General features: G+C 48.7%; 1 protein-coding gene across 3 annotated transcripts; it reads right to left on the bottom strand.

Moving 5' to 3' along the window:
• Positions 1-1,438: 1,438 nt before the first annotated feature.
• LOC119372859 (translation initiation factor IF-2) lies at positions 1,439-11,502 on the bottom strand. 3 transcript variants are annotated; one of them, XM_049419730.1, is made up of 4 exons: positions 11,298-11,465; positions 10,069-10,230; positions 5,312-5,359; positions 1,439-2,863 (listed from the first exon to the last, which is right to left on the bottom strand). In XM_049419730.1, the coding sequence occupies exons 2-4, from the start codon at positions 10,217-10,219 to the stop codon at positions 1,896-1,898; spliced, it is 1,167 nt and encodes a 388-aa protein (XP_049275687.1). In that variant the 5' UTR covers positions 10,220-10,230; positions 11,298-11,465; the 3' UTR covers positions 1,439-1,895. The 3 variants fall into 3 exon arrangements, with proteins under 3 accessions (XP_049275687.1, XP_049275689.1, XP_049275692.1); XM_049419735.1 differs by lacking the exon at positions 1,439-2,863 and adding an exon at positions 3,241-3,373 and having other exon boundaries at positions 11,298-11,502; XM_049419732.1 differs by lacking the exon at positions 10,069-10,230 and having other exon boundaries at positions 11,294-11,465.
• Between the last annotated feature and the right edge of the window lie 1,322 nt (positions 11,503-12,824).

Raw genomic sequence — 12,824 nt, 5'->3', positions numbered from 1 at the left:
GCGATGCCGCCGCGATTCGAACCTACGAGAAAGCTCTCGCCCTTTCCCCAGGCTTAGCTGTACTGCACGCAGAAGAAACATCCCGACGCTTCTAGAACCCGGGGGAGAAGGGATAAAAGCGTGCAATCGACGGTAGTGAGTCAGTGAGCGAGTCAGTCGGCCCGGTGATGGTGAAGTTACGCTAAGTGTGGCTCCGTTAGCCAAAGAAGACGTGTTTATGATGGTGTGCGGTCAGTCGCTCGTCGATCTGGAAGAATTGGATGACGACGCCGTGTGAGCCGTGACAAGTCACGACGACGGTTGAGCTACGACGATCAACGCTGGAGCAGGCGTGAGTGTTTCCTTGAAGAGAAGCATTCGATTACCGTCCAAGTATTGTGGACTGGATACGCCATTGTTTATTCAGGACTTTAACGGTCATTGAATAGTTTTAATGCATGCGATTGCATTTGTTGCGTGTGATCTGTTTGTTTAACTCCCGTTGTGTAAACACCATCTGAATGGTATTGTGAAGTTGTAACTGGTACCAGCCGAGTGTGCACGTGTTTATTATTTGTATTGCCTTAACTGAGAATATATTTCGTTTTCGTTTGTGTTATCGACTCTCGGCTCTGACTCGGTCTTTGGACCACAACCGGCGTCCGCTGGCGCACCAAAGGACCAACCCTAAATTGTCCGCGCTTTCGTGGTGCGTTTTCGGAGGGCCGTGACGCCAGCCCTTAGAATCCGCCCGGCGATTGCCAAACCCGATTAACGGGATTAGTGACATCGACATATAGCTGAAAATTATGAATGCATATTCAAAACTCCGAGTGCGAGAGCACAATAATCTGCTCCAATAGAAGCGCCTTGCACCAAGTGACTACAACGCAACAGTGGTTAGCCACTGAAAACAGGTCGCCGGAGAGAAATGTGTGCATACTAGTATAAGAGTTAAACTGTGCTGTACAAAACATCGCAGCTGTCTACAGCGGTCAATGGTACAGTATTCGGTGCTTGGACCATTGATGTGACCCTAAATAGTGAGACTTAGGCGTCGCATTAATTTAGGTCACAGGGATAACAGGGGAAAAAAAGGCGACTATAGCGCAGATGCTGTCGTCTTGCCACTGTAACCTCACTATGACCTCAATCGAGCGCTGTCAGCGTAATGGGCTGAAGTACTAAATAGTGAATTTGTAGCTTTGTTTCGTCGAAAATAGTTTTCTCAACAGCCTCATTTTATAATGAAAACGAATCTTCTGACTACAAAAGACAATGGACGCCACTAAACAGACCTGCTCGCCTACATTCAAAAGGAATGGCTTTCGGCACATTGTATGCGCCTCGGCGCGAAAGAAAGCACATGCGGAACTACGCGCGCTTCTGAAGATTATTGCACCTCGTGGCATGCTGGCAAGGCGAAGGATTCTTAGAGCAAGATGGGGGCCGCTGACCTTTTATTTTCTGTCTACAGGTACATTAAGCTGTGTTCTTCACATGATTTAAAAGCCAAAACAATTTGCGCCAACGCATGAAACGTTGTCGTCCTCGGCAATGATAAAAACATGCTATTAAAGGCTTAATGTCGTGCACAGCATGCTGCCGAATGTTTCATTTCTTCCTCCCTCGACGCGCTGGTTTCGGACGAGGCTGTGGTGGTTCAGAATCAGACTCGGGGGCAGTTTCTACGGGTTCTCTGAGCTTGACTATCTTCGCACGTTTTATCTGCTCTGTCTTTGAGTTGGCGCTAGTGGCAGGACTGGCTTCGGCGTGCCTGCCCTTCTTTGAAGTGATGGCGCTAGACTCATCGTCGCTTTCGCTGGCTGGATCCTCCATGTTATCTTCACTGGCAAGGTCCTCCATCTCCGCTTCGCTGGCGCTATCCTCCATCTCGTTTTCAGTGGCACGTTCTTTCACTTCCTCGCCTTTGGTGGTGGGCTCGCTCTCGTCCTTCTCGCCTTCGCTGGAGCGCTCGGCATCCTCCTCCTCGCCTCCAGTCTTGGGCTCATCCGCCGTCTCCTCCTCCTGCCCTTCGCTGGAGTGCACGGCAGCTTGTTCTTCGTCTTCGCTGGAGTGCTCGGCCGCTTCCTCTTCGCCTTCGCTGGAGTGCTCGGCCGCCTCATCGATTTCTTTGAGCATGCCCTTTGTCTTTGCGTTGCCGGCGGCACGCCTTTTGGTCTTACCGGCAGCACCCATTTTGGCTTTCTCGCTGTCGGCGGCAGCAGCAGTCTGGGTTTTCGCACCGCCAGTAGCCACCCTGCCAGTCTTCGCCTTAGTGGTAGCCACTTTGACCTTCGCCTCGCCCACAGTGCCCTTTCTTGCCTTCGACTCCCCACCAGCGCCTTTACCGGTCTTCGGCTCCCCGCTAGCGCCCTTCTTGGCCTTCGCCTCTCCATCAGCGCCCTTCTTGGCCTTCGCCTCTCCATCAGCGCCCTTCTTGCCTTCGCCTCTCCATCAGCGCCCTTCTTGGCCTTCGCCTCTCCATCAGCGCCCTTCTTGGCCTTCGCCTCTCCATCAGCGCCCTTCTTGGCCTTCGCCTCTCCATCAGCGCCCTTCTTGGCCTTCGCTTCCCCACCAGCGCCCTTCTTGGCCTTCGCTTCGCCGGATGAAAGTTTTTTCGTCCCGCCGTCCGCACCTTTAGCCTTTGTTCCCGAGGCCTTCGATGACTTCCCTGAAGCTGAAGATTGTTCTGTTGACGATGGTCCTGAAGCTGCAATTTTCTTGCGAGGCTTCGTCTTCGTGGCCAGCCTGACTCGCCCAGTCACACCTTCAGCGTGCTCTGTTGCTTTTGTCCTTACCACTATGTTGTTCTCGATTGCCTTTATGAAGGTTCTCTTAAATTTCGCTCTGAAAAGCGGAGTGTCCATTTCGGGGTACTTGCCTGAAAAATTGAAAATTCAATTGAAGGATTAGCAGCTCCGTTAGCTTAATTTACATGCACTCAAGTAACAAGATGGCATTTGGAAGACTAAAAAGGGAAAGGTTTAACGGCCTAATGCAACACGAGCTTTGAGGAACGCCATAGCAGTGCATTGGACCACGTTTGATGAAGTGGTGTGATGCGTGGTGTGATGACGTGATATTAAGTTTAATATTTCATTTCTGGTACCGCGTTTCTAGCTCCTATGGCGCACATAGAAAATGGAAGCAAGGGCGCTTGTGTTCTTGCGCTGGCACTAGAGTTGGCGATCTTTGAAACCACAAGGCCTGTTCAGACTCATTTTTACATAACCAGGTGGCGGGAGGCACGGCTCGCTGTTTGCCGTTTATTGGTTACTCAAGCGCGCATTTCAAAGGGGTCAATCGGAGCGGTGGGCGGAGAACCAGAGCGGTGGACGGTGAAGCGGAGCAGTGGTCGGCATTTTCATCGCCGCCCACTGCGGGTAGAGCCCTGGGTAGAACGATGACAACGGCATAGGAAGGAATTATAAAAACGGTATGAAGACGATGAAATTGCAACAGTGTGTGAGAGCTCACGTCCGCGCTTATATACGCATACATGAGCCAACTGACGCCATGAGACGACTGTATGCATTATAAACGATGCCGGCTTCTGCTCCGACAGTCTACATTGGCGCTGCGCCGAAATAAGCATCACAATTGGAGGTGCTGCTGCACGGTAACAACATCCATCCTGGAAATTCGATCTCGTACCCTATATCCGTCAAACATGCCAGACGACGCATCCCATCAGCTGCCTCCTCCCTCGGCCGTGTGCTGTATAGTGTGCCCCGCCAGAGGGACCCTGTATTTCGTACGGAGCGGATGACAGCGACGCGAAGGACCTGATCTCGACGTACGAGAGAGTAAGCACGCGCAACAAACTGGAAGATGTCAAAAAACTCACGCTTTTTCAACCTCGCGTATGCGGCCAGCCTCTGGTACAACAACCATAAGACTTAAACACCACGTCGTTGTAGGCGCGTTTGGTCGCCCTGCTGCGCGTAAGCTGCGTGCAGAACAGCGTTTGCGGGAACGAGCGAAGCCGCCGGGTGAGTTATTTAATTGTTGAATTGTGAATTATGAACACATTGTGGATTTGTGCAAGTGATTCAGCACAACCTTGTCGGAGTCGGACAGAATCAAGAATGTCGTAAAAGGAATAGAGGACTATGCATTTTAAAATGCCGCTCGCCAAGCGCTCGGTGGCAGAAATTGTTAAATTCCGCTAAAGTTGCGAAGAGGTGCCGGGGAAGCGATCGTTGATTCGTCCTCATTCATCGCGCCCAGCGTTGCTCGCAGATATTAAGGCATTTGCGCGTAAGTAAGCTGCCCGCCAGCTCTACTTGGTGGCCTTTGCCTCATCTTAGCATACAGGACAGCTCACGTCAAGTGCTGTGTCGCCGCTCCGCCATGCGACTGAACAAGAAAACACTGCAGTCTTGCCCGCGTACCGCATTCCAGCCAAACAGATGGACCTCTGAAGGAGCTTTGAATGCATCGCATTGAGGCAGGTCTCGCATTTGGTTATCTGCCACGGGCGCTAGGTCACCGACATTGGTGCAGAAAATGTCAAGCTTCGTAATGAAATTATCTATAAACACACGGCTAACTGAACACAACCGCCACTTTGCAGCAAAAGATTCTGGGCATTTGGCCTTCCATTGTAGGGATTGTGGCTGTGCTCCCACTTTAACAGGTACGGAGATTGTGCGCAAGGAACGTAAGAAGGAAACCAGAGAGGTAATCGAGGCCATAGAAATTGACAAATGGAAAGATAAGTGTATCAGTTGCCCCTCGGTTGCGTTCTCTGAAAAAGCGCGCCGATACCTTGGTATGTAACCATATACTGTGTGGCAAAAAATTTTATCAGAACCACGTGTTTTTTTGTTGTTTGTTTTTTGTTGTTTTTTTCTGTTGTTTTTTTGTTGTGCCTTTATTTGTGCGGTTTCCTCGGGTTTTTCGGTCATCATCGTATACACTGCTGTGAGAGCGCATGCGCGTGTTCACCTACATAAGCCGGGTCTTTCGACAATAAATCACCAGTTGCAGTACAGCGCTTGTGTTTGCGTCTTTTTTTGTGTACGTGTTCGTTGCCTTTGTGCGCTGCCTATTCGAGAATCATGGCTCACCAACTAGCCCATCAGTACATTTTAAATAAAGAAATTATCTAGGACGTCTACACATTTTCTACGCTTGCCGTTTTGATCGACATTCCGTGTTTAGGGCGATAGAATGCTTAGCAAAGGCCTCACAATCGTTACTCATAAAAGCAGCAGCTGAAATGGACCTCGACAGATCTAGATTGGCAGCACGCATTTTGTAACACTTACGACAAGATTTTCACAGTCTAGTGATTACTAAAGAGAGATCTTGAAAGGTAGCTCACCGAGTATGAATTTCTTGAGGTACATGGGAGATGCACCTTTCCTGTCATCTGCAAGAACAAAAAATAAATACATGAGGATTCTACGAAACAGTCTCTTAGGCCTAAACAACAAACACGCCGGGTAGACTCCACGGGTTCCTGTGATCACTGACAAATTCGACTGCACGTTAGCTACTTTAGTCTTATCGGCCTGGTTAGTATATAGGAACACATCGCTAAAAGAGTGTCGCGCATAAACACAGACAAAAGAGCACCTGTTGCGTATCAGTCCACGAGTGGGGGAGGGGGGAACGGGGTGGGGTACATCAAACACCTTTTTAAAATTCTACGAAATTTATTCGAATCATGTCACTAAAGAAATTGCTTAGACAAACGTTTCAGCTGAAGCACAGTAACAGGTTAAGCCAAATTATGAATGACAATTTCCAGTGAACGTTAAGGTTTACAGAGGAAAGTTCAAAGCAAGCGTCGTGAAAGTAACGGTGTGCTAATAGTAAATTTTCCAAATTTAGTACAAATATTCAAGAAAAAAAAAGACCATAATGTCTTATCGAATATTGCCATTTCAGCATCAAACCTAAATACGAAGTACACTAAGTCAGTATAAAAACAATCTCACCATCAGGCTTATAATAATAATATTTGCTGGGGTTTAACGTCCCAAAACCAAGATATGATTATAAGAGACGCCGTAGCGGAGAGCTCCGGAAATTTTGACCACCTGGGGTTCTTTAACGTGCACCTAAATCTCGGGCCTCAATCATTCTCGCCTCCATCGAAAATGCGGCCGCCGCGGCCGGGATTCGATCCCGCGACTTGCGTGTCAGCAGTACAGCACCATAACCACTAGACCACCGCGGCGGGTGCTATCAAGCTTATACAAGGTGTTTCGAGAAATGTGTCAGAAAATCCGCAAAAAATGGGGGAAAATAGAATATTTGCTCACTGTATTCATAATTGCTTTTTCTGTAATGGCAGACATCTTAAGACTGCTAGACAAATCAATTACGGTAGCAATTAAACTAAATTAACTTTTTCATTAGACGAGACAGGGGTGAGTCAAATGGGAGAACTGGAGCGCTTCTTAAAGAAAGCCCATTGCCGCTTTGAGATTCCCAAAAAGCGGATGCTGGAAATTTTAGGGGAGTGATGACCAATAATTTCGCCGGCGAGACCAAAACGCGGAAAAGCGCAACTGCCGTATTTTACAGAGACGGCCAGTAAGAGCGAGCGCCGTTATATCAACCATCAATCGACTTTGCTTCGTGTTTGTGGGCTGCGCTTGGGATTATAGCACGCATGACGCACGTACAGTGGTAGCTCGGCGATTGAAGCGCGTGCAATACTCTGAGTGCGTGGCTGCTGGCGGTGACGTAAGGGCGAGAGCGTCCGCACATGGTGACTGCATCCGGTCGACAGCCGTTCAGTCTGTGGGTCTTGGTGGCGCCGGCTAAGCGCTGCTTGCCATTGCTTCAAAACGCTACGCTCGCTTGTCACGCCACGCGTAGCGGCTGAAGCTGGCGGGCATGCGTTTCGAAGGATTGCAGCGCCCTGCAGGATCCATCGAGAACCACAGAATAAACGACTGCTTACCGGACGCAGTCACCATGCGTCACGAACGCCCTCACCCTCACCGCCAGCAGCCACGCGTTCCGAGTATCGCATTTCAATTGTCGAGCACTGTACATTAACGAAGTAGAAGAACTCACCACTGCAATCGTTGTCGTAAACAGTGACGTCATTCTGGTCGTCTGCTAGTAGCGCTCATTGGCGCCTTGGTTTCGACTACTCTGCAATAATTACGAGAGGCCGCTTTTAACTGCGGAGCAGTTTAAGGCACCGCCCTGTCGCCTTCACTCGCGTTGGTGTCACGCAGTCTCATGTCTCGCATTGGCTTCACGCAGGTCCCACGTTTGATACTGATAAGCCGAGCAGTGTGCACGTTCGTAACGCCAGCTTGCGCTTGGCCGTGAACGCCAGTTCCGCCGAAGGGCTATATAGTTCGTCTGTCCGAGCCAGCGAAGCGTCAGCAGAACGCTAGCGTCGGGAGTTAGACACAATTCTCAATGCAAGACTTCAATTCTCCCATTTGACTTGACCGCCTGTCTCAGCCAATTAAAATGTTAATTTAAAGTCCTTAATTACTGCCCTAATTAACGTCTCTAGCCATCTGAAGATGTCTGCGCAGCTTGCACTGAGTCGAGTCGAGCAAGGCTTGGCAGAGCGTAGCTGGTCGGCTGGTCCTGGCTTGACTAGGCACACGTGCATTCACACGCCGATGCACGAAGTGTTCACGTGACACATTGTAAATCCCGAGTATTGGGTATAGTATCGATGGGGCTCGATTGGGAATCGCTTGGCAATCATAGCACCAAGCAGCTTGATTACACAATCTTAATTAGCTTAATTGGCCTAATTTGCATATTAAAGGCTTTATCTCGATTAGCTTGCATCCCAAGTCAACCGAGGCTTAATTAGCTAATTAGCCTGATTAGCGCTCACAAGGCTCAGTCTTAATTAAGCTTAGCTCGGCTCATCCTGCCGAGCTCGGCATGGTTGGGCACATCAGAATCGTCGCCTTAATTAGAACTACTCAGGTTTTGACCTAATTACCTTAATTATACTTATATCATTAAGTATTCCCATGCTCAACTAGGCTTAATTGGGCTATGATTAACTTCGCTTAACTAGGCACAGCTACGCTTAACTTGGCTTGACGTGGCTGCGACGGCACAATCATTTCTTATCTACATCGCGAACCGGACAAACTGCGGGCATAACTCTGCTGTAAAATTATAAAGGCAGCAAGCAAATATTCCATTTCCTCTATATTTGAGGATTAGCGGACATTTCTTGAAACACCATGTATATAGGTTTATTTGTGTATGTGACAATGTTCACAAACGTCCGAATAACTGAGGAGCTAGCCTCAGCCATCTAAGACTTCACGGAAATGATGGTAATGAAGCAAGGAAACTGCCTGCCAATAGGTGTACGTAATATGGTGGCGTTCTTGTTGCGAGAAAGGAGCGGTACCACACACTAATTTGACGGATGCAAACACAGTAAACTTGCCAAAATAAATCAGGACAAATTATGGGGGCTATATAATAACCATGCATTCCTCATGAATGACTAAATTATTGAGTAGAAGCTACCTGGCAAGCCCCTTCCCCATAGGAACACGCTATTTCAAGCTCTACGTACTTTCATTTCAAGTTATGGTCATATACAGAAGCGCCAAATTGCGCAAATCGCTGCACATTTAACACCCAAAAAGTGATTTAGGCAAGTGGGCGCAAATTTTATTGCGTCTTGATCATTGGTCCCGCAATCGACCATCTATTCTGGTACTACAGCTCTGTACGCTAGAATGCGCGTCTTTAGGCCTCGTAGCTTTGGCTCTCCTGTGATGTGCTACTGCACTGGATAATAAACAGTAGGCACACGACAAAGAATGGTTGCATTTAATTAGGCAGCGAATGCGAACTTTGTTTCAGACCTCCGTCGCCGTCGCCTATGAAATATAAGTGACAAGTGCCAGGAATGTAGGTCAAAAAAAAAAGAAAAAAAAAATCTGGAGAGATTGGTGGTACCGCTGTCGTTCTCCACTCGAAAGGACCTGGTTGACCTCAAGTACGAGCCGATATGACCTCTAATACACATTTCGGGGGATGGGGGGGGGGGGGGGGGGTAAGTACGAGCCAGGATAACTGGCTTAAAATGCATGAAACAACTTGCGAGAACACATGGACACAACTTAGCTACATGGACATCCTCACATGGACATAACTTAGCTAGTAAATCGAAAGAGCAGGTCCTGCCCGTGAGTAGCACAGTGTGCACACCTGCTGTCCTGCTCTTCAACGTCATATTACAACACGACGCGCGCGTGTTGGCACGGGGGCATTCGGTAGATATCTCAAACAAGACAACTAAAGAAAGCACGTGTCGTTACATCTGCCAGTTTTGCAGACTTGGCAAAGGCGAACATACAGCACGACACGACAGCAGAACGACGAGCGAGCGATACTGACGGGTGACGGCGTGACCGCGAATGCACAACAGTGACGGATAGAACTAGAATGGTTGACCCGTTTTTAGATGCGCTTGCAGATCTCGAAATTGCTGCTTTCAAACTTGTTACACCACAGCACACTTATCGTCGTGCAGTATTGCAGTACCGATTCTAGACTATACGCCCACCATTGCTCGGTCACTGCTGTGCAACTTTTTATTGGAAATGTAGTACTTGTGTGGTAGATTCGGTTACACAACGTGCGCAGCTGTTCGACAATAGCAAATTAAGCTGACAACCGAACGGCTGCAACAAATGCCAACGTCGCTTTCAACTTTAGTGCTTACGAAAGCCGGCCCGCTCGTCGTGTAAGTGAAGCTAATTAGTCTAAATGGAACTGCTCGAAGGAATTTAAACGTACTGATTTCATATTCAACTACTTTTACTCATCCTTGTTTGCAGATGGTTATGTTTTGTAGTTGATTTTTTTAGGACGACATTAGGTGCCATTTATTTTTATGGAAAGCGTGGCATGGGCATATGCATATGTAGTACGTCTGGAGCATTCTGTATGCGCACGCTCGTCCGTGTTGGAGTGGCCAGTACGGATTTCCAGTCGGTAAACGTGGTAGCGTCAGACTTCTATACGTAGCAGACAAGCACAAGGATGAAAGGTAGCTGAAACGCTCAACAATATGCGCGACGAGAGCAACACGGCGAGAAGAGGGCGTGCACTTACCCATGTTATTCAACGCGTCGATGATCATGTCAATCATCTTCGGTTGCGTTTCCTTCGGTTGCTTTCGCTCGCTGGAGCTAGACGATGACCCGCTCTCGCTTTCCGAAGGCTCGGAATCCTCCGCTCGGGCTTCCTTGGCTCGCTTCGCCATCACACCTGTGTCCCATCAGTATAACACGTCATTCTCGGAAGTATGAATAACTTCTCTAGAGCTGTCTCTTGCAAAAATATGCAAAGACCGATGCAACGACGACACTAGGCATAGTCATACCGCGTGCTAGATCCTTGGGCTACAATACCGACATAAGTGGAACATTGCAGGTACCGGGAAGGGGGAGGGAGGTAGCGGCTGCAGGCTGCGCCAGCTCACGCAGCCGGTGCTCGACCACTCTATAGGCAAGTGTGATTCAAACTGTACGCAAGACAAACAGCAACTACAGTGCCACAACACTAAGTGGTGCATTGCGAGGTGAGACGTAAGCACTATGACAGACCAATTAATTATATTGCGAACCAACAAGCCCCCTCCTGCTGCCCTTCTGAGGGCCGCAACGCATCACCTACGCAAAGTTCGAAACAGAGTCAGACCATGCTATTTTCAATACATTTATAAGTTCTTGGGTGTCTTGTGTCTGTCGTTCTTCTTCTCCGTCCCGTGTTTAGTGCTGTTTGCTCTCGCCTTAATCTTGTACCAACCAGCCCAGTTAAGCACACTCCTTGGGTTCTAAGCTTTGAAACCACGATAATATAAGCCACGTCATAGTGGGGGACTGCGAAGTGTTTTACAACCTCAGGTTCTTCAACGGGCACCCAAATCTAAGTACACGGGTGTTCTTGCATTTTGCAACCTCGCCCGTAATGCGGCTGCCATGACCGGTAATCGAACCCGCTTCCTCGAGCTTACCAGAAGAACACCTAAGCTACGACGGCGGGTGCGATGATGTTGAGGTATATGAACCACACGCAAGTTTCGGACCATGCATGCACGGGGCGGAATAGTTTATCGGCAAGTATAAAACGCTGAGAGACTAGTCAAACTTTTAGTGCTCTTGCATTATTAGCAGCCACTGGTACCGTGAGATGACGAAAAGTGTCGCATGACTGCCTCTGCAGCTGGGAGGCAGTTACAGGACGTTCCTTCACTCGATACCTATTCTTACGCCTCCCTTTCTTTTTGCCCCCTCATTTAACGAACCTCATTGCAGAAAAGAGAAGCGCCACTTACGTGTGCTCAGGATCCTTTGGCAACAGCGAAGGCGCCCTTTTCAACTACAGTCACGGCTAAAGCAAACAGTTAAGCCCAACACTGACCACCACTGCCTGCCGGCAACCTCGGTTTGCTTCAATTCTTGGTGTTTCCGGGCGTCCCGTAGCAAACCAGACCAAGCGCTATTGTGGCGCCAGCATCTGATTACCTAGACCACAGCGATACTACGCGATACACCCCAGTGGCGCCCTCGTGCTCGCTAGTTCGGTCGCATATCATGACATGCATCTTCTGTATCTGATACACACGTTCTTGATAAAAAGTCTGCGCGTTTCCAGGCGGTGACGTCACGCGAAAAAAAAAGTAGAGAGCCATTGAAAATAGTTGTTTAGGGGAAAAAATATCCCACGTGCTATATGAGAATCGATATACAGTGCCATGCACGGCTGTGAAGAGCGCGTGAGCGGCCCGCTCCGCAATGATTGATGCGTCCACTGTGCGTCTATGGGCATGGGCAGCCTAACAGACACGCAGAATACGCCTTTTTCATTTTCCTGTGCTGCCCTCTGCCGTTTCGGTTGGGGCCGGGTCAGCCGGTATTGCCAGAACGAACGCCTCCGAGATCAAGAGGCGTTTCGGGACTTTTCCGCTAGGGGAATGGTGCATGCGCCGTGGGGTCGTAAAAAAGGCAGACTGCTTTTCATGCGCGTCAACGTTCGTTTAGCGTCGTTCCGTGGAGCGAAGCAGACAGTTCGCGCGCTCTACACAGAAGAAGCTTTCATGAGCAATCAAGGCAATAGTAAACATTAACGACGATGACAAGCCCGTTGACTGTATATAGTAGTGCAACTGCGTTAGATATCAGTTTATGAAAGCCCTTATAGTTGAAGTAGACGTGCATGACGTTGCAACTGCAGCTGCAACGCTATAAGAGCTAGTTGCAACGCTATAAGATATGCACGTTGAAATCAATATTTTCTTGCATGTAAATCATGCATCATGCATTTAAATAGCGCACAAAAAAAATACTCACAGGGTCCCTTATCCATTCGCCTAAGACGACTCAAAGGCGAAGCCATCTTCTTTTTCTTCTCAGTCGATATACTAATGCTCCCCACCCTCCTTCCAAAGCTTTCTGCACCTCACCTAGCTTTGCACTGCCTCCGAGATCGGCCCACCATTAAAAAAGGACGATGTCATGCGAGACGTCATAGTGACGTCGCAAATTTTGGTGATATGTGATGTCACGGTGACGTCATCACGTGACGATAATTTTTTTTTTTTTGCATCACTCGTGTTGACGCAGACGCCACGAAACGCTGACTCCGACTACGGTCAATTTTCCCGTTTGATGACGCATCTAAGGCTTTCGCCTTAAAAGAACTTCTGAAGGAAGAGCGACCCACAAAACAGCGCTTGGTTGCGTGTGTCGCTCTTCCTTGAGTCCTAGTTTTTTTTTGTTTTTTTTAGCAGCGTAGCTGTTTATTCTCCGCTTACCCCCGTATAGCGTTCGCGAAAACTATCGTCATCATGAACGGCGCGCGCCCTC

This window comes from Rhipicephalus sanguineus, chromosome 1 (genome assembly GCF_013339695.2).
Source record: "Rhipicephalus sanguineus isolate Rsan-2018 chromosome 1, BIME_Rsan_1.4, whole genome shotgun sequence".
Lineage (NCBI taxonomy): Eukaryota > Metazoa > Arthropoda > Arachnida > Ixodida > Ixodidae > Rhipicephalus > Rhipicephalus sanguineus.
The sequence above is the reverse complement of the archived record's forward strand: the minus strand, read 5'-3'. Positions and strand labels throughout refer to the sequence as shown.

Bases quoted from the DNA above. Each gene is read 5' to 3' on its own strand.
- LOC119372859 (XM_049419730.1), bottom strand. From the start codon at position 10,219: ATGGCGAAGCGAGCCAAGGAAGCCCGAGCGGAGGATTCCGAGCCTTCG. The intron at 5,360-10,068 runs GTAAGTGCACGC...TTGTTCTTGCAG, and splicing joins CGACGCGTTGAATAACATGG to ATGACAGGAAAGGTGCATCT. The intron at 2,864-5,311 runs GTGAGCTACCTT...TCAATTTTTCAG, and splicing joins CCTCAAGAAATTCATACTCG to GCAAGTACCCCGAAATGGAC.